The 19,423-nt window shown below is 53.3% G+C and overlaps 2 protein-coding genes across 3 annotated transcripts; both read left to right on the top strand.

Moving 5' to 3' along the window:
* The first annotated feature begins 932 nt into the window (after positions 1-932).
* NOTO (notochord homeobox) lies at positions 933-5,455 on the top strand. The gene is made up of 4 exons (XM_032873593.1): positions 933-1,308; positions 2,502-2,725; positions 4,678-5,161; positions 5,203-5,455. The coding sequence occupies exons 1-3, from the start codon at positions 933-935 to the stop codon at positions 4,834-4,836; spliced, it is 759 nt and encodes a 252-aa protein (XP_032729484.1). The 3' UTR covers positions 4,837-5,161; positions 5,203-5,455.
* Positions 5,456-6,994: 1,539 nt separating this feature from the next.
* Positions 6,995-19,139, top strand: SMYD5 (SMYD family member 5). 2 transcript variants are annotated; one of them, XM_032873641.1, is made up of 13 exons: positions 6,995-7,106; positions 11,122-11,230; positions 12,018-12,157; positions 12,617-12,738; positions 13,111-13,180; positions 13,767-13,871; positions 14,694-14,756; positions 14,975-15,045; positions 15,340-15,446; positions 15,830-15,886; positions 16,743-16,837; positions 17,464-17,534; positions 17,633-19,139. In XM_032873641.1, exons 1-13 carry the CDS (start codon positions 7,011-7,013, stop codon positions 17,778-17,780), a joined length of 1,254 nt encoding a protein of 417 aa, XP_032729532.1. In that variant the 5' UTR covers positions 6,995-7,010; the 3' UTR covers positions 17,781-19,139. The 2 variants fall into 2 exon arrangements, with proteins under 2 accessions (XP_032729532.1, XP_032729533.1); XM_032873642.1 differs by lacking the exon at positions 6,995-7,106 and adding an exon at positions 8,446-8,958.
* Positions 19,140-19,423: the final 284 nt, after the last annotated feature.

Here is a 19,423-nt window from a genome sequence, read left to right as displayed (position 1 = left end):
CATGTAATCCACACAGCAACTCCACGAGGTAGCTACTAGTATCTCCCATTTAACAGGTAAGGAAATACAAACAGTAACTTGTAGTTTGCTCAAGAACAACAGCTGGTAAATACTGATTATTCATCCGAAAATCAGGGATACAAATGCCCGCCCTAAACCTACATAACTCAAGGAGTTTTGTACACAGCTCCTATGCATTGGTGATAAAGACTATTTCTTAAGCTGAAACCATTACAGTTTTTTCCCTTCCACCTTTTGGGATAGAGGAAAGATTTTTTTTTTTTTCCAGTGGGACCCAGGTAATGTGGGTGCAGAAAGTTCCTGGAAAAATCCAAAAAGAAATTGGTAACCATGGCGGTGACTCGAGGCAGGGGAAACTGAGTGGCTGGGAAGCCGGATGGGAAATTTACTTTTCACTGTGTTTATCAAGATATTTAAATTAAATAAAACTTTTTTTTTTTTTTTTTTTTTTTTTTCAGGTCTGCTTAGTTCCAGGTGAATCTGGCTGGGGCTTCTGCTTCAAAGATGGCGCAAAGATAAGGCCAGGCCTGACGGCGCTCAGAGGTCGGGTAGCTCGCGCAGAATCACCAGCGAGCCACAGCGAGCCCAGGGTCCTTTCCCGACCACACCAGGGTGGGCATCTTCAAACGCGAAGGGAGGGAGGGAGTGCCCACCTGGACTTGGCGCGCGCGCGGACTCCGGAGGGTCGGGCCCCGCAGGGCGCCGGAGGCCCCGCCTGGGCGGCTGGAGGAAAAGGCCGGCCTCCCGCCCCGCCCCGCCAAATTTAAGAGCCCTCGCCCAGCGCTGGGGCGGTTACTGACCGACGAGTCTCTCTCATCGTGGGGTACTCCCCCTCGCCTCTCGCACTCCCCGCACCGCTGCCCACAGGCCCTGGCCCCGCTCCCTGGGCCCGTCCCGGCGGGGGCCGCGCCATGCCCAGCCCAGTGCCGCGAGGCCGCCGGCCGCCCACTCCCCCCGGCGCTCGGGACCAGTCCCCACTCTCTGGCGATCCCCCTGCGCCCCAGCGCCGCCCGGCCGGCCCAGGCACACCCCGCGGTCCCGGGCGCCTCGAGTCGTCCTTCTCCGTCGAGGCCATCCTGGCCAGGCCCGCCCGCCGCGCGCCCACCGCCTCCCCGCCGGCCGTTCCGCCCTGCGCCGCCGCGACGCTCGGCACCGCTCCCTCCCGGGTTCCCGCGACGTGGCTGCCCACCTACCTGGGCGTGGGTCTCCACCAGCTGTGCCCCCAACTGCCGGGGCCGGGGCTCCGCGTGCCTCACTTCTGCTGCCTGCAGGGCCTGGGCGTCACAGGTACGAGGTGCCCCGGCGCAGCGACCTGGGAACTGGGCGGGGCGGCTGGAGCGTAGCAGCCGCGGCCGCGGGCACAGGATAGAGAAGTCCCTGAGTTTGAGAACCGCGCACGGCCGGAGTGGGAAGGGGTCCTATGACCCTTGACCTTGCCGTGGAATCCGAGACCAGAGAGAGGGACTGGCCTCTAGACGGCCGCCGCGCACTCTAGCTGCTGAGCGGGCAGGAGGTGTGTGTGAGCGCGGGGGCGGAGGGGGAAGTGCGGGTGGGTCCCACGCGGCCTCGGAAGACCCGGCCAGGGCCACAGCGTCCCCCAAGAAAGGGTTTATAGAGTCTCTTGCCCCCTCCACACTCCCTGTGAGAAGGCTTGATAACGCCAGAGCAGCTCTCTTCCCAAAGGAACGGCCCTTTCTTAGCTGGGAGAAGCGGCTGCTGCGGTGGTGAGGTCCAGCGAGGAGCTGACCAATGCCCAGACCCCCGTGGCGCCCCCCCACAGCTCCGGTCTGTGGAGCTTAGGCTCCACACTTAAGTGCTCCACGCTCAAGTACATATGTGTAGAGCGCTCTTAGAAGGGGCACCTCCGGATGTGGGGCTGATGTCTTACATCCCATTGAGAATGTAAATGTTGACCTAAAGTTCTCCTCTAGCGTTAACAGCCACCTCCAGGAGCTTTCGCCGTTTTTGGCAATCTGATTCATGCTTCTCCACCTCCCCTTGAGCAAAGTTAGTGCAAGCCTTGTCAACCCGTGCCAAGATGGATGTAACCATCTGAGTTGGTGGCCACTCCCTGGGAGCTCTCCGTTCTGCATTTACACCCCACCCACTTTCTAGGCTCTCAAAACCCATCCAAATTCTGCAACGGCAGGGGAGTGACCTGCGCTCAGGGCTCCAAACCAATTTGCCCTAACTTCCTCAGGCAGCTGAGCTCTGAATTGCAGTTTACTGCTTTATATTACAGTGATCTCATTTTCAAGTTCGTTTTTGCATAGTTAGTTACTACATTGATACAGTTCAAACTTCAAAATGTTTACTAAGTTAGAGGGAGAAGAGTTTCCCTTAACATTCCTGTCCCCCAGTCACCTGGTTAACCCCACCCCACAAGCAGCCAATGATTCCAAGTCTCTTTATTCTTCCAGAGGTATTTTATGCATATTTTGTGTGTGTGTGTGTGTGTGTGTGTACACGTGTGTACATAGGCTCTTTAGGCTTAGAGCTGACTCACTGCTCAGGCCTCTGGGGTACCCCAGACTGGGCTCCAACAGAGGAACTCCAGGACACTGAGAGACCCCAAAAGAGGGTTCGGACTATGTTTAACTTGAAGCAGCTGGAAGAGTTGGAGAATGTGTTTACAAAGCAGCACAATCTTGTGGGGAAGAAGAGAGCTCAGCTGGCAGCCCAGCTCAACCTTACGGAGAACCAGGTAGGAGCAGGGACTCCTGCAAGCCCAGGGCTGTACCTGGGGGTGGGCACTGCTCTCCAGAAGGCCCTGGGTGAGGTTGTTGGGAAGACCTGGGCCTTCTTCCTCTCTGCCAGGCCACTGGGGGAGACAGGCCCTAATCATTGGTACACTCCCTACATGAATGAGGAAAATAGTCCCATAGGAAAACACATTATGGGAACAACACCCATTAATCTAGATATTAACCTAGAACTTTATGTTTCCACGTTAAAAAAGGGTGAAATTAAGTATGTTCAAGGAACTAAATATTTAAAATAAGAATAACCATTCACTTGACCTCCATATCCCCCTCCAGCTACTAACTACACCGTTTTTCTGCTTTTTTCACAGGCAGACTTGCCAAGAACTTGTGACAGTCTCTCTACATCCTCACTCCCCAACTATGTAACTCATTCCAATATGAATTTTCCCCTCCCATTCTATCAGAACTTCCCCTCAAGGTCTCTCCATGTTGTCAAATTCAGCAGCTGTTTTCCTTTCATCTTACTCTCCACTTAATACAATTGACTGCTCCTTCTCTTACTGACACACATACTTCTCTTGGCTTCTAGACACCGCATTCTTGGTTTTCCAGGTCTCTAGCCACTTTTCTGTCACCTCTGTAGGGTACTCTTCTCTTTGTGACCTCATATTTGCCCTCTGCCCCCCCCATCTCATTTAATCCCATGGTTTTAAATACCATCTATAAGCTAACAACTCCCAGTTGTGTATCTTCACCTATCTTCTTGTTTTCTCACTTGTACATCAACCTACCTTCTTGAGGTCTCCATTTAGATGTCTTCTAGGACAGGCATTGCAAATTTAAGTCTAAACCTCAATTCTTGACTTTCTTTCCAGATCTGTTCCTCTCCCTACTCATGGCCCCACCATCCATCCAGTTGCTCAAAATATCAAGTCCTCTTAGATTCCCCCTCTCCTGTTTCCAGTCCATCAACAAGCCTTGTCACCTGTACCTCCAAAATACAGCTGGGATCGCTTTACTTTTCTCCATTGCCCCTAGTTCATCCTGGTCCCAGCTCTTTTTGGATTATCACAGTAGCCTGCCAGCTGTGTCTCTGCCTCTCCTTTCATCCATTCTTCACAAAGCAGCCAGATATGCAATTCACCTGAGCAAACAGGACTATGTCACATCCCACTTAAAAGCCTCGAAGCTGGGGCACCTGAGTAGTTGGCTCAGTGGGTTAAGCCTCTGCCTTCAGCTCAGGTCATGATCTCAGGGTCCTGGGATCGAGCCCTGCATTGGGTTCTCTGCTCAGCAGGGAGCCTACTTGTGATCTCTCTCTGTGTCCAATGAATAAAAATAAAATCTTAAAAAAAAAAAGCCTTAAAGCTGATATTCCTTACCCACAGCCTCCGTGGTATTAGGTGATCTGGCCCCTGCTGACTCCTCCCACTTGTCTCGCTCTCCACTTCCCCATCTCTCACTCCCAGATCTTTCAGCCATGCTCTCCTCCTTTCCGGTCCTCAAACACCCCAAGCTTTCCTACAGGTTGTCTCCTGATCCAGCCTGCTTTTCTCTGTCCTCATTAAACTGGCCTCTTATCCTTTGAGCCTCAGCCTAAGTGCTGGTTCCTCAGGGAGGTTCAAACCCCCATTTGTGTTTGTTTTTGTTTCCATGTTTGTTGTTTGTCTCTCTGGACTGTGAGTTGCATGAGGTCAGGGACCATACATCTATTGCTCACCACGTATCACCATCACCTAGGATGGTGCCTAGCACATAATAGGAGCTCAATAAATATTTGTTGGATAAACAAATGGTGCCTAAAATTACAGGGAAGGGTGTTTTGAAGGAAATGCTCCCGTTAGAAGGAAGAGCGAATGTGGGCCCAGAAAGCAGTGGGCACCATGGAATGTGGGAAACCATGGAAACTGCTGGTCACATTCTAATCTTTGACCATTGCCTCTGATTATAGGTGAGGGTCTGGTTCCAAAACCGCAGGGTCAAGTATCAGAAGCAGCAAAGGCTGAAGCTGCCCGTTGTGCCTTCCATGGCTGCCTCCCAAGACGAACCCTCCAGCAGCTCTGACAACAGCAACCAGAGAGAAGACCCTGAGTCAGGAATGGACAGCTGAGGACTGGGACAGAAGCTCAACCTGGGCTGTCTGGGCTAGTTTTTCTTGGGGGCACTCACTGGAACTACTGAGCCTTTTTTCTTCATCTGTACAATGGGTACATTGACAACTTCATCCTCCCAGCACTGACAGGATGTCTGTAAAGTTGTTACAGGGTGCCAGGCCCAAGCAAGTGTTGGGGGCAATGTGTGGTGTTTACACCAGCACTGACCTCTCCACAGACTAATCTTTTCCCGGTCTGGCTGTGGAGAAGGGACCTCCTTGAATCAGTGTCTGGGCCTTAGAAGTCTCTTCCCCACCAGAGATAGTGGAGTTGAGAGCAAAGGTGAGGGAAAGGTAAACCATTTAGCCTACTTCCCTTCGAAGAGTTTCCCAAAGTTTTCTTGTTTTTGTCTGAACTGTCACCATTTTCAGGAGCTCAGCCCCAGCTCCCTGCTTAGGACCAGACATGCTACCCTGACCACCATCTTTTTCCCTCTAGCTACCCATCTTGCCCCCTCTCCATCATTACATAAAATAGAGCAATTTGGCTCTGCCTTTGCCAAGGCAGGCATTTTGTCACAAACTCTGCTGTATTTCCCTGAGATGGTTATAATTTCTCCCCTTTCAAGACCCTAACTCGTGGTTCCATTTCCTTCCCAGGAAGCTGCTCAGTTTCTAAGAAGCATGCTGATAGCCTGTTCTTGTTAGCCCAGTCACCAGCACAGAACGGATTTCTTTAGTGCTCTGCATTCCTGAGCAGAGGGTGTTGATAGAAAATCTAGAATGGCCTCTGGGTACTGAGGTGAGCTGTGAAAGAGGCGTGCCCTGCCACCTAGTGGTGGGAGAAGGCATGGTCCCCACTGCTGTCTGCGGGAGAGAAGACAGGGAGAAGAGGTTGTCTTGGAAAAACCACATGCCTCCAACTGGTGGTAGACCATCCTCTCCTAGACACCAGGCCACAGACTTGAGGGAGGCCAGGGTCCAGCTTCAAGAGCCCTTCTACCTGTCTTCAGGGAAATCCTTCCTAATGCCGGATCCAAAGTCCACTCTGTTAATCAAAGGGATCCAGCTGCATCTGTCTCTTCCAGCACCAGCTTCTTCAGTTGACTCATTTTAAAAATAAAATTAAAAAATAGGGCGCCTGGGTGGCTCAGTGGTTAAGCGTCTGCCTTAGGCTCAGGTCATGATCCCAGAGTCTGGAATCGAGCCCCACATCAGGCTCCCTGCTCATCGGGAAACCTGCTCCTCCCTCTCCCACTTCCCTTGCTCGTGTCTCTCCCGCTGTGTCTCTCTCTGTCAAATGAATAAAATCTTAAAAAATATAGATTATTAAAAAAATAAAGAGTTAACCTATTCAGCAATTACTGGGCTCTACCCAATCCCTGATGTCACCATGATACCATAACAGATGCAAACAATGTCCTTTTTCAAGGAGCACAGCATCCACTGGAGGACAAGGAAACAGTGGTCAGCCTTGGCTGTGGGAACAGATGCTATAAGTCCATTCCTTCAGGCTTTTGGGGTCCTGAATGAAAGAACAGGCCCCTCTCCTGTTTCCAAGACAATGTGCATATGCACACTCCTGCATACAATTTCAGGGGTCTTCAGACCTGAGGTGCACCGTGTACCACCTTCCACCACCCCTAGGCTGCAAGGTGCCTATGCCCCTGAATGGGCTGAGAGAAGCACAAGTCCAGCTTGAAGGCCCAAAGAAAGGGGAATTCTTGCACCCGAGCGAGTAGGATGGACATGTGCAGTAAGCTAGTCCCTCCTTTCAGGTAGATCAGAGAGGGTAGAGGTCGGCTGACTGCTGCCCACCCCGCTCCCGGCTGGGTCTAAAGAGCGCTTGACTCAAAACGGGCCAATGGGTGGAGAGAGACAACAGGGCACATAAACACGAACTGCACACAAATACCTCAAAACTATACACACACCCATAGGCTAGGATACACAGGTATGTACGAAGACACAGACGAAAAACCGCACAGATGTAAAACACAAAGGCAGACCCAGCTACAACCAGCCACCGAACCAAACGACCTAAACACGTTGATTAAAGGGATCTAAATTCGTACTCGCTAAAGCGCAGACCCGAGGTCCTCCGACACACACACCGGGGGCGGGGCCGGAGGGGGGCGGGGCCTCCCAGGTCGAGGCGAGGTCAAGGGTCATAAGGAGGAGGCGCGCCCAAGATGGCGGCCTCCATGTGCGACGTGTTCTCTTTCTGCGTGGGCGTGGCGGGTAGGGCCCGGGTCGCCGTGGAAGTCCGCTTCGTAAGCAGCGCTAAGGTGAGGCCAAGGCGGACCCTCCGAGAGCCCCCTACCCTGTCCGACCTTGGAGACAGCCCCACGGGAATCCCAGGCCCGGAGCAGAAGCTCCTCTGCCGCTCGGACTCTGCGGCTCGGTCCCTACTCGCGGCCCGGGGGTTCCCTGTCTGTCCCCGCGCGCAGGCTTCCGGGGAGGTCACGCGGTGGACCCGGGGCTCCGAAGTCTCCGTGCGCGCGCGCCCCCTTCCCGCGGGACCCGGTGCGCCAGCCCGGGGCTCTGCTCCTGTAGTTCCGGGCGGGGCCGAGGCGGGTGGTGCCGGGCTTTTCCGGCCAGGATAGGGGGGCACTTTGCTGCTGAGCACCAGGTACGGTGGGCGGGGATATGCTGAGCAGAGGGAACTTAGGTATAAAAAACCGTGGGTCCTAAAACCGTGGGTCCTCAGGGAAGTTTCTGAGTGAGATTTGGAAATGGGTGTGGAGGGAGGCCAGGACCCTTCACGAAAGGCCTTGGAATGCTAAGGAATTTGGAAACTGAGCTCTAAACCCGTGGCCCGTTTGAAGCGTTTTGGCAGAGAAATGCCATGATTTTGTTATGTTATTGTGTTTCAAAAGTTACTTGTAGAAAAATGAGAAAAATGCATATGAGGAAAGAGAAGGCAAAAATCACTCATAATCCTATGCTTGTGCAAATATGTGGATATTAAAATTACAATTTTTGCAATCGCTTTTTGATGCAGTAGTAAATCAACATCAATAAACCTGTTTCTAAATAGGTCAACCAACTACTTATTTATGGACTTTTATATTTTATTTTATATTTCATCTTGAGGTCCGAAGTCTTCGAGCTCAATTTTTGTGCACACATCCTTTTGTTCTCCCTAGCAGAGTATTTTCTTTCCGAATTAACTTTGCCATATGATATGTGCAAAATGGTATGGCTTTGTTTTCATTTACATTTCTTTGTTTACTGAGGAGGTTGAATAATTTATCATGTGTAATGGCTGTGTGTATCCCCAGTCCCTGCCCAAGATGTCAGCCTTCTCTAGTCATCTACCTTCTGCTCTTCAGAGCCCAACCTTCCATTGACTTCTTCCCACTTCAGATGCATCTGGAGCGTTCCTCTCCTTCCGTGATAAAGCAGCTCCCCTATATTCTTGACCTCCTCAGCCGCTCACATCTCTGTCTGCACACAGGCCTCTGGTGTTCTTGATCAGCTCATAGTTTGATGGTGTCCAGGTTCCATCACTCCTAGCACACGGAGATAGTCACCTTCGCCTTCACTGCACCACCTATTTCTCATCCCCTCCTCTCTTCCGATCTTCCTCTCACATCATCACATCAGCAGCTCTACTTGCTCTACAGTTGTCCTGTCCTAGCCTTCTATCAAACCCTACCTCTGGAAGAATGAGCTGGCCAGCCTCTCCATGCCCACGTCTGATCTGCAGCTGGAGAAAATCACATACCCACTTAGACATGGTGACAAGATAGATTACCCCAGGCTTTTTGCATCTGTACTCATCAAGTGAGATTGCTTGTGAGGTTTTTTTCTTTGTGCTCTCTTCCTCCGGTTACTGATCAGAGTTATGCTTGTTTTTTGGTAAAATGGAGATGCTTTCCATTTTTTCTCTGTTACTTAGTAGTTTAAATAACATGAGAATTACTTATCCTTTGGCTTGAGAGAGGTGGCTCATGAACCATATGGACTAGGGGCCTCACATGGGGGTTGTTTTTTACTATTTTCTCTGTTGCTTCTCTGGATATTGGCAGGAGCAAGCTTTCAAAAATTTAGCAGCTACTCTGCCAGGGACAGGACCAATCAGAACATGATAGTGTCTGACCAAAGAGGATGGATGCCAACCAGAATGCCGTACAGGTACAGGTCAGCCAGATATCGGGTACTGCTTCTTTGTCTAGGCTTTCTTCCTTTTGTTTTTGTTTGTTTGTTTGTTTGTTTGTTTTTTAAGATTTTATTTATTTGTCAGAGAAAGAGAGAGCACAAGCAGGGGGAGCGTGAGGCAGAGGTAACATTAGGCAGAGGGGGGAGCAGGCTGCCCCCCGCAAGCAAGGAGCTCCACATGGGACCCTGGGATCATGACCCGAGCCAAAGGCAGATACCCAGCCAACTGAGCCACCCAGGTGTCCCTAGTCTTTCTTCCTTTTGAATTTGGTTTTGGTAATTTCTATGTTCCTAGAAAATTACCCATGCAGTAAAGCTTTTAAAATTTACAGTCTTTTTCCTAAAACTTAACTTTTCAAATTGGAGCCATCTTTGCAAGTTTCTGGCCCTCTCATCAGGTTCACTTCTCTCCAAGCCTCTTGGTGATATTAATGAAAGCTGCTTTTCTTAAAACACTGTTTTATGTTTGGAGGATGAGTGGTTTCATAAAGAAACCAGTTCTGATTCTGTTCCCATTGTTTTGATTACTAAATCCTTTCTGCATTTGGGCCTTCAGAAAGAGAGAGAAAGACATTGTTATTTACCCAGTGTTGAGATTTGAGATTGTCAACTTTCTGCATTTGGGCCTTCAGAAAGAGAGAGAAAGACATCGTTATTTACCCAGTGTTGAGATTTGAGATTGTCAACGATAATGTGGGTCTGTGTTCATCTCCCTTTGTCCCATAGAGGAAGACCATCTTTTCATTTTGCTAGATTGGGTCCGGCCCTGAAAGGCTTGAAGGTGGGGTTCCAAGAAGACAACCAAGGATGCATCAACGGCTTTAGCCAGAGGTTTCATGCTAGCTGTCCCACTCTGCTGCTAGAGCTACCCAAGTTGTTCAGGGTTGTGATCTGTAGCTCATGGGTTGTTCAGGGTTATCCTGGTCTACACATCCCTGCTTCTCTGAGTTTGGGAGGTGCTGCTTTCTAGCCACAGTGCCAGTGCTAGAAGGAAGTGGGGAGCTACCTGAGAGGCCACATGACGGGACGATTTACTGCTGTATCAGTCAGTCAGTTCCTGCCTTCCTCTTCCTTCCCTCCTTCCCTCCTTCCCTTCTCTCTCTCTCTCTCCCCCTTTCTTTCTCTCTTCCTTTCTCTTTTGGTGACAGTTCAGTGCAGGTCAGGGAGGCACCCTTCTTCTCTAAGTGAACGGTGGGAGTAAGTGCCCCACAGGGCCAGTAACTGCCTGGGTCCCAAAGCCGTCTTCTGTGTCCCTCTGCACCTCCTTCATGTCTTACGTGATGTGCACAGTGCTTTAGACAGAGCTCTTCAGACTTCAACGTGCACGCTAATCACCTGGGCATCTTGTTAAAATGCATATTCTCCTTCAGCAAGTCTGTTGGAGGGGGTTGAGACTCTGCATTTCTAACAGTCTCCCAGATGACGCCCGTGCTGCCCGTCTGTCACGTCACTCTGAGTAGTAAGGAGCTAAAGCTCATAAGGTACATTCACCTGGGCTGAGGTGTGTCATGGAAACTACCTGGTAGGTAGTACGATAATACTTTTCATATACAAAACAGATGCAAAGAAATGAAGCGGTTGGCTCCAAGGTCACAGCAGGTGGTATTAGGGCTCGGAATCATCATTCCTTTCAGTATAACACTGAGAACTGGTTGGGTCCTGTGAGTGCCCCATGGACCAGAGAAATGCAGCACATTCTCCCCCAACCTAGGGCTCCCTCTTCTGCAGGAGTCCTCTGCAGCTCTGAGCAGGAGCATCACTGCCAGGGTCCTGGAGGGCCACATGGGTGACACCAAGAAGATTGTTCTGTCATTACCAGCTCCTGGTACAGGAGCCTCGGTGCGCTTCCGGCCATTCCAAAAATTCTCCTCCTCTGGCTGACATGGTGGCTCCCTCTCCATGCTAGTCCTTCTGCTCTGACCAGGCTGAAAGAAGTGGGCCTGAAAGTAGGTCAGAGCTGCATTTCCAGAGGAGGTAGTTATGGAGGGTGCTGACCATGCTCCATGAACGCTCCCAAGGCAGAGAGGCCTCTCCTGAGAGGGGGGTGTGTGGGAGGTGATGCTGGCCAGCCCTCCGGGAACCCTTGGAGCTAGGTCTTCTCTCTCCCTGTGATCATCCTATTCCTTCTCTCCCTGGTAGGGTAAGGGGCTGTTTGCCACACAACTGATCCGGAAGGGGGAGACCATCTTTGTAGAACGGCCTCTGGTGGCCGCACAGTTTCTCTGGAATGCACTTTATCGCTACCGAGGTGAGCACATCTCATCCACTCCTCGTGGCTGCTGGGCCCAGCTGCCATTGTGCATGGAAGACAGCTACATTAGCTGATGTCTCTGGGACTTCAGGCGTCGGGAAAGAAGTTCATCTTCCCTTGGAGAGCCATGCCTGAGAAGCATGCTTCTCTCTAGCTTCAGGGCATTTGGGACTTGGGGTGAGCCGTAGAGGGGCTCCTCCAGCCTGCTCCCTGTTGGGGGTGGGGAGGACTGTTGCTTAGGTGGAACTCAGTCTGAGCCAGAGTATAAGGGCCTGAGTGTCATGCTGAAGGTCTCTGTGCTGACATGCCGCCCTGCACCAAGAGGAGGCCACAGGCCCTTTGATCAAAACAGGTGGAGTTAGGCATCAGAAGCAGGTAGGATGCCCTTAGCTTTTCCAGCCACCTGCTTTCTTTACACTTTTCTTAGGCTAGAGACAAACATGAAAGGAGGGACAGCTAGCTGCCGAATGTGGGGAAAGCACAGTCTGGGGGATAGGAGGGAAGCTCCACAGCTTAAGTCACATTGGGAAGGGCAGAGTGCCTGACAGGAGGGGTGGGACTCCAGAGAGGGAAGAAAACCAGTCTGCCCTGGAATGCATGTGAAAGCATTCACTCATTCTGTTCTTTAACACAGTCATTCATTCACTTACTTCCCAAATGTTTGTTGAGCACGTGCTGCACGCCAGCCACCATTGTTAGCCCTCGGGATACTGCTGTGAATGAGACAGAACATGGCCCCTGGTCTAAAGACTCTCACGTTGTCCTGTGTGGCTCTCTTCCTCAGCCTGTGACCACTGCCTTCGGGCACTGGAGAAGGCAGAGGAGAATGCTCAGAGGCTGACTGGGAAGCCAGGCCAGGTTCTGCCTCACCCTGAGCTGTGTGCTGTGCGCAAGGACCTCCACCAGAACTGTCCGCACTGTCAGGTAAGCAGCCCCCGGGATTGCACCTGGAAGGTGGGTGGAGGAGAGGCCTTAGCTGCAGTCCTCTGCGAGGAGACAGGAATGACAACAGACCTGCTCAGGGCCCCAGCGAGCCATGATGGAGGGGAAGAGCATCTGAAGGCTCCATTCCTGTTCCAGTTTTGTCCTCCCTGTCCCAGTCCCACCGTCTAGAAAATAGGTCTGCTGGAAACTTGCCCTCTTCCCAGCAGCCTAGCAGGGGCTCTTCCCTCTGTCTGAAAGCTCCCTCCTTCCCATTGTTTTATAAGCCTGGGTGCCCCTCTCACATGCCCCGGGTCTCCGTGTGCTTTCGGCCCTCGTGATGCCACTGAGCTGCTGATCAGGCTGCTCCGAGAAGTTAGCGGAGGCGAGTAGCATGGAGGGCCGTCTGCGCCTCACCCCGTGGCCAGATCCTGGAGTGCTGACGTCGCCCCACTCTACCAGGTGATGTACTGCAGTGCAGAATGTCGGCTGGCGGCTGCTGAGCAGTACCATCAGGTCCTGTGCCCAGGGCCCTCCCAGGATGACCCCCTGCACCCTCTCAATAAGCTGCAGGAGGCCTGGAGGTAGGTAGCACTTCATCTCTTCTCCCCTTTATCTTCCCTCTCTGCCTGTCTGCCTGAGATGAGCAGATGTAGTCATCTTTCTTAAACGTACCATCCCCCAGGTTTTTCCTCCATCTCAGGGTTAAACTGAGGTCACATCACCTTCCATGTGAGCCACCAGTCCCACTGTCCTCAGCATTTTACACACTCCCAGGAAGAGCCCCATGGTGCCCATAGAGATGTGAAGTCCTGCCCACGTCCTTGCCAGTGACTTCCTCGCTTTGGTTATAAATGGAGTCGGCAGGAAGGATTCTCTGTGGCAGTCAGCCTGGACTTCCTGCACGCAGCTACCGCGGAGGGAATTTCAGGCCATATCCTTTTCTTTCTCCCCAGGAGTGTTCACTACCCCCCTGAGACGGCAAGCATCATGTTGATGGCCCGGATGGTGGCCACGGTGAAGCAGGTGAGCCCACCCAGCTCTCCCAGGGCAGCCGGTTCTGACCTCGTTTGCCTCTTGGCCTCAGTCACCACCCCCGCAACCTCGAGACCCTGCCTTGGATGCAGAGCTCCGCCTGGGCTGTGGAAACATCAGGAGCAGCTACCCACAGTTTTGGCAAGAGACTCTGATCTGGGAGAGGGCGTCCTGTGCGGCAGCAGGTCACACACTCAGCTTCCAGGCGCCACTTTCTCAAGATCATGCCTCACGTGTCAAGTGAGAGGAGCCACTCCAACCCCTTCTATTAACACTGAAGCTTCTCAGCCTCATCATCCTGTTTCTCCGAGTGGTGTTGAACCGGCTAGCCTGGCCCAGCTGGGGAGATGGTTGGGTGCGGGTGTGGCAGGGAGGAAGTCCCCAGGCCGAGAAGGGTCTACACAGAACCTCTTGTGTGCTGGTGTTTCCCTAACGGCAGGGGCCTAGAGTCACAGGCTACCCTCCTGCCTGGGCACAAGCAGCAGCAAGGAGGCAGGCGTCCCGGAGTCCACACGTCCACATGCATGCACGCACGGGCATAGTGAATGTGACTCTGAAGTATATTTGTTCACTGCAGGCCAAGGATAAAGATCGTTGGATAAGGCTCTTCTCCCAGTTCTGTAATAAAACAGCCAATGAGGAGGAGGAAATTGTCCACAAACTCCTGGGGGACAAATTCAAGGTCAGTCTTCTCCTGAGATCCCCCCATCCCCAACAGCCTTGGATGGTTCTGTGGCTGTCTGATAGGAGCTCCACATTTGGTCCCTTCCCAGCCCCAGGAAGAGGTTAGAGCCTGGGGCCAAAAATCTATTTAGAGGGCCTATATTCCTGCTACTATTTAACCTTGTGACCTAACATGGACCAAGAGTTGAGAAGTGGGGTGATGACAGAGGAAAGAGGGGTTGGGTGCCCTGACAAAGTAAGGCAGAATCTCATGATAGGATAGCAGTGGGCAAGTCAGTTATAATGGAAAACAGAGGGTTGGGGGTCCACAGAGTGAGGGAGCAGCGTGAAGCAGGAGGATTTTAGCTGCCGATGTGCTGAGTACCTATTCCCACCCAAAGATTACACATTCTCACCGAGGATAGCCAACTTCCATGCAGGAGCTCCCTATAGGTACAGGCAGGGCTTAAAGGGAGCTGGGGGGGCCTCCATTCATTCTGAGGAGAGGAGATAGGGAGTCAGGCTGGTCCAGAGACTAGGTCAGGGAGCCTGGTAGATGACAGTGAGGACAGACCTTCCAAGCCACGTTGCCTCAGCCCTCCTGGTACAATCGCTGTAGGATAGGGAGGAATTTGGGGTTCGCCCCCCTGAGTTGGAACAATCCACCAGATTGCCAAAGTTCTTTACAAATAAAGACTCTATGGGCTTCCTTTGCCTTTAGGGAAAGCTCTTCCACGAGCTGGTCCTTTTTTCTTTCCCTCTCCTGGTCTTCTGGGGCCTGTCTGGGTGCTCATGGCAAATCCCCAGGGATGCACATCTCTCCCTGCTTCCCCCAAACCAGGGCCAGCTGGAACTTCTACGGAGACTCTTCACAGAGGCCCTCTATGAGGAGGCGCTCAGCCAGGTGAGCGGGGGCAGCGGGGGGGACCAATGGTCCTTTACTCGTTCTAGCTCTCCAGGAACAACCCGGTCAGCACCTCCTACTCAGAGAGCTAAGCCAGAGCTGACCTGGTATGAAGTTGTGATGGGACTGACTCACAGAAGACTTCCTGAACAGAGAGTTGTGTCAGGAAGAAAAGCGAGTGGCTGTAACCTGAGCATTCATTTTTCTTCTCCCCACAGTGGTTTACTCCAGATGGATTCCGGTCTCTCTTTGCTCTTGTTGGGACCAATGGCCAAGGAATTGGGACCAGGTTAGGAGAGAACATTCCAAAGCTATTGAACTTGTCCCTTAGGGCTGGAAGGTAGCACACCTCCTTTCAGGATTAGGATGGGGTAAGGTATGATTCTGTGGCCGGAGAGCGGGACTGGAGACAGTGGTGGGAGTCAGAAGACTGAGGTGTTAGAATTTGCTCTTGGGAGCCTTGGTCTTTCGGGGAAGATGGGCCCCTGCCCTGGAGAAGGAAGTGGACTTAACTCACGTAGAGGTGGAGAGCCCTGTGAGCTGGGCCTGCTCCTCTCCAACCGTGGATGCCTGGGACCCCCAGCTCCCTGAGCCAGTGGGTCCATGCCTGTGATGCTCTGGAGCTGAAGCCTCAGGACCGAGAGCAGCTGGACGCCTTCATTGACCAGCTGTACAAGGACATCGAGGCAGGTTGGTGAGATGGAGCCTTGGTCTCACCCAACCTCAGATGCCCCTCAGTCAGACACACAGCCTTCCCCTAAGGGAGTTCTGACCGGATGGTTGGGGAAGATAACCCCTGTGTGCCTATGGGGATCTTCAGATCCATCCGTAGGACACGTAGATAAGCCATGACTCTCAGATCTGTACAGAGGCTCGATGCTGGGGGTGGGGGGTGCTGGACAAGTAAGGTGATACCGTTTACAGAAAAGCTCATGCTTCCAAGAAGCAAGTTCAGATGAATTGGTAGTGGCCAGGTGGTAAGACAGTGGAGCCAGTGCCTGTCCTCACAAGCCTAGTTTCTTTTCCCCCCAGTAAAATGGGTAGAATAACATCTGCATATTACTGTCTTACAGCCACTGGCGAGTTTCTTAACTGTGAAGGATCTGGCCTCTTTGTGCTTCAGAGCTGCTGTGAGTCCCGGCATTGAGGAGGGGTGGCCCCGGTAGGCTGGTGGAGAGGAGTCTGAGAGCAGGATTAGGTCTGAGTTTCCTTGGGGATTCTCCTGGGCCTTTTCGTTCCATCATTTTCTCATTCATTCATACGCTGGACTCAATATATGTGTATATATAAAACCTTCCAGTGGGCCAGGCCCTGTGCTAAGGCAGGACGCAAGAGTTCTGATTCTTGCAAATGGAAGACTCGGTTTCCCACCGCCACTGCCCTGCCAGGTTTGGGGGGGTGGGAGGGAGTGTTGTGAGAGCCTGGGAGGTCCTCAGGCTCCTGGGAGGGAGCTCAGGCTGGAAGCCGAGGCTCAATAGCCCCTGACAGAGAGGGGCAAAGCCAGCTCACACAATTGTCTTTTCCAGATCTCAGCCTCTCCCCCTGGGTTTCCTCACTGTGAGCCCCCCCTCCCAGGCCCTGGGGCCACTCTGCCCCCCAGACTAGGCTTGCAGAGGCCCTGGCTCAGCTGTTCCCAGATGCCCAGTAGCAGACAGGACTGAGTTAAGTGGTCCGGCCTGGGCAGGTGTTCCTTTCACAGCCCTGTCCCTCCCTCTGCAGGATACTGGAAACAACTGAGAATCAAGCTGCCAGTGCTGAGGACAGCAGGGGCAGCGATGGCAGGTGGGAGGGGGTGTGAAGTGGGAGTGCATTTGTGCCTGTGCTCTGGGGTCTTCAGGAAAGAGCACTGGACAGGGAGTTAGGAAACTTGGGTGCCAAGACCTGCGCAGCTGTAGCAGTGATGAGAGAACAAGGAAGGTTGGGAGCTCTGCCAGGCTGTTATTTTTGTTAGTCAGCAATCCTTATGACTTGCCTCTCATGACCCAGGTAACCACAGCTGTGTCCCCAATGCAGAGACCTCCTTCCCAGAAAACAACTTCCTTTTGCATGTTACTGCCTTGGAGGATATCAAGCCAGGAGAGGTGAGGGGGCTGGGAGCTGTGGGGCGGGGAGGCGTGGGCCTTGCAAGTTTCCCCTTAGTACTAGGAGCAACAGTGGCTAGAGCCCCAAGTTCAGGCTGTTTGGCCGCAGGGCGGAAGTCTTTTTACCCATGATTATGCTCTAACCCCATCCTACCCCCCAGTTCTTCAAAAAATAACCAGAAAGCCTCAGAGCAGTGACTGAGACATAACTAGTGCCCAGCTTCTTCCTAGCCACCTTTTGATCAACAAATGCACAGCTTCTAAGAAAGCCAGAGATGACTCTTCGTGGCTGGGGCTGTGGGGTTATGTGTGCGCTTGGGGGCTGTTAGTACAGTGCATGGAGCCTGGCTGAGTCTTCTTCCAGAGCAGGTGGCACTGTGTCAAGATAATTTCTGACCCCAGCCACAGACCATGGCCACTGAGTGCCCATAGCCGTGGCCTGAGGCCAACCACAGTCCCCTCTCCGTCTCAGACACAAGTTGGCTGAGCCTTTTGCCAGTCTGCTAAGGGCACAGGAAAATGGAGGCAGACCTCGATCCAGGGAGGTGGGCCAGTGGTTGGGGAGGCCCCAAGCCCATCTAAGAGAGAGCACAGCCGTCCAACCCCTCCTCTTCTCTGCCCTCCAGGAAATCTGTATCAGCTACTTAGACTGCTGTCAGCGGGAGCGCAGCCGCCACAGCCGCCACAAGATCCTCAGGTGCCAGCCGGGGATGTGGTGGGTGGCCGGGCTCCGGGAGGCTCTGGCCTGGTGGCCGCCCGACTGCACCCTCACCACCCTCCCCCCATCCCCTGCAGAGAGAACTATCTGTTTGTCTGTTCCTGCCCCAAATGCCTGGCAGAGGCTGATGAACCCAATGTGACCTCAGAGGAGGAGGAAGAGGAAGAGGAGGAGGAAGGAGAGCCAGAAGATGCGGAGCTAGGCGATGAGATGACTGATGTGTGACATCACCCTGCCTGGAAGGGGCCCTGCCCCAGACCCTGCAGGAAAAGGGGGCCTCCCCCCAGAGGGGAGACTTGGAAGGAGCTCCCCACTCTCCTTGCCTGCTATCTTCCCGCCCCACCCCCCGCCCGTTCCAGCTCTGTTTCTGCCAGAGGGTAGGACAGAGGCCGGACCCTAGGCCCTAGGCACTCACCTCCCACCAGACCTTATGCCCTGGACACTGCTGCTGAGGGGCTCAGGCTCTGCGCTGTCATTGAGCCTCTCAGAACTGCCCCCACACAACACACAAACACACACATGCACACACTCTCCAGGTGTAGCAGCTGCAGCCAAGGTCAGGCCCTAACAGTGTCTCTTGCCCCGGTCCCGCTTACCTGTCCACCTGAGGCTTCACCCCTTTCAACCTGCTACAGAGGGGGTAACAAAGTGGCCATCTGAGGACGGCCTGACTGCTCTGAAATGACAGGAGAGGGGTTGAGCTGCCTCCACCTTCTTCCCCACCTCCCACTGTTACAGCTGCTAAGGCAACTGCCTCCTGCTAGCACTGCTGGGAGAGGCAGGAAGGAGCAGCCTGGCCTCCAGGCCTCCAGAGCATCTCCCCTGAGGCTTTGTGCCCTGGACACGGGACCAAGGGGATACTTCCTTCTGCCCACCTCCTCATGTCCTTATTTGGACTTCTGGGGGAGTGGAGATTAACCCCTTCCCCAGACTCCGGAATCTCTGTACCTTGTGCCTTGCTTCTCAGGCCCTGGCACAGTGGCTGGCCACATGGGGTATGCAAGAGGCCTCTGCCTCCCTCAGGAGGGGCATGTGGGGGATCATCACCCCTTCCTCACACTCTTTCCCACCGAGGACTCCAGCAGCTTGGTTGACACTGGGGCATGACAGGCCTGCGCTCCTTAATTTTGGATGCCCAAAAGGCTTCCCTGGGACCAGTTTAACATGGGTCAGTGAGGGGCTCTCCTGGCCTCCATCTCCATCTTTGGGGTCCCCAGAGAGGAACAATGAAGTCTTCCAGAAACCTAGAGGAGCTAGGCTAGATATTCTGACTTAAGCCCTGCCTGTGTCACCCTCCCACTTCCCCCCAGTTAGCACCACCCCTCACTCTTGGGTTGGATGCTATGAGAATTATAGCCCATCACTTCCAGTTTCTTTGCCTGCCTACCTTCCTGGCGGGCCTGCCACCACCCCTGCTGAGGGATCTGAGAGGGCAGGTGCCCACCCCATAGGCTGTCCTAGATCATGAGTCAGGTGGTGCCCCACCTGTGTGGCCTCTTGGGCTCTTACTCCTTCACAGCAGCCAGCACCCCCTCCCGCCCCCGCCTGCCCACTGTTCCCAATAAAGTGTGAGTGGTGACAGGCCTCTGCAGGAATGCTTTGTGGAGAATGACTTGACAAGCAGCCTGGGGCCCACAGCAGTCACTGAGGTGGTGCAGAGGCACACAGTGTAGACCAGGTGATGGCAGAGAGGGGAGCCGCAGCCCCTCAGTTTGGGCTCCTCTCTGTACTCTCCACCCACGCTCTGCTGTGCACGTTTCCAAATGCCAATAGCCCAGGTCTTCTGTGGTCTAGTGTGGATCCCCAGGACCAGATCCACAGGAGTCTTCTCAGGGGACTGACCTATGGCTTCCTGAGTTCTTGAGCAG

Source organism: Lontra canadensis, unplaced genomic scaffold, assembly GCF_010015895.1.
Source record: "Lontra canadensis isolate GAN:19392208 unplaced genomic scaffold, GSC_riverotter_1.0 scaffold50, whole genome shotgun sequence".
In the NCBI taxonomy this organism is placed as follows: domain Eukaryota; kingdom Metazoa; phylum Chordata; class Mammalia; order Carnivora; family Mustelidae; genus Lontra; species Lontra canadensis.
The sequence above is the reverse complement of the archived record's forward strand: the minus strand, read 5'-3'. Positions and strand labels throughout refer to the sequence as shown.

Coding starts and splice junctions, on each gene's coding strand:
- NOTO (XM_032873593.1), top strand. CDS start 933: ATGCCCAGCCCAGTGCCGCGAGGCCGCCGGCCGCCCACTCCCCCCGGC. Junction 1,309..2,501: donor GCAGGGCCTGGGCGTCACAG/GTACGAGGTGCC, acceptor GTGTGTACATAG/GCTCTTTAGGCTTAGAGCTG. Junction 2,726..4,677: donor TCAACCTTACGGAGAACCAG/GTAGGAGCAGGG, acceptor CTCTGATTATAG/GTGAGGGTCTGGTTCCAAAA.
- SMYD5 (XM_032873641.1), top strand. CDS start 7,011: ATGGCGGCCTCCATGTGCGACGTGTTCTCTTTCTGCGTGGGCGTGGCG. Junction 7,107..11,121: donor GCTTCGTAAGCAGCGCTAAG/GTGAGGCCAAGG, acceptor TCTCCCTGGTAG/GGTAAGGGGCTGTTTGCCAC. Junction 13,872..14,693: donor TCCTGGGGGACAAATTCAAG/GTCAGTCTTCTC, acceptor CCCCCAAACCAG/GGCCAGCTGGAACTTCTACG.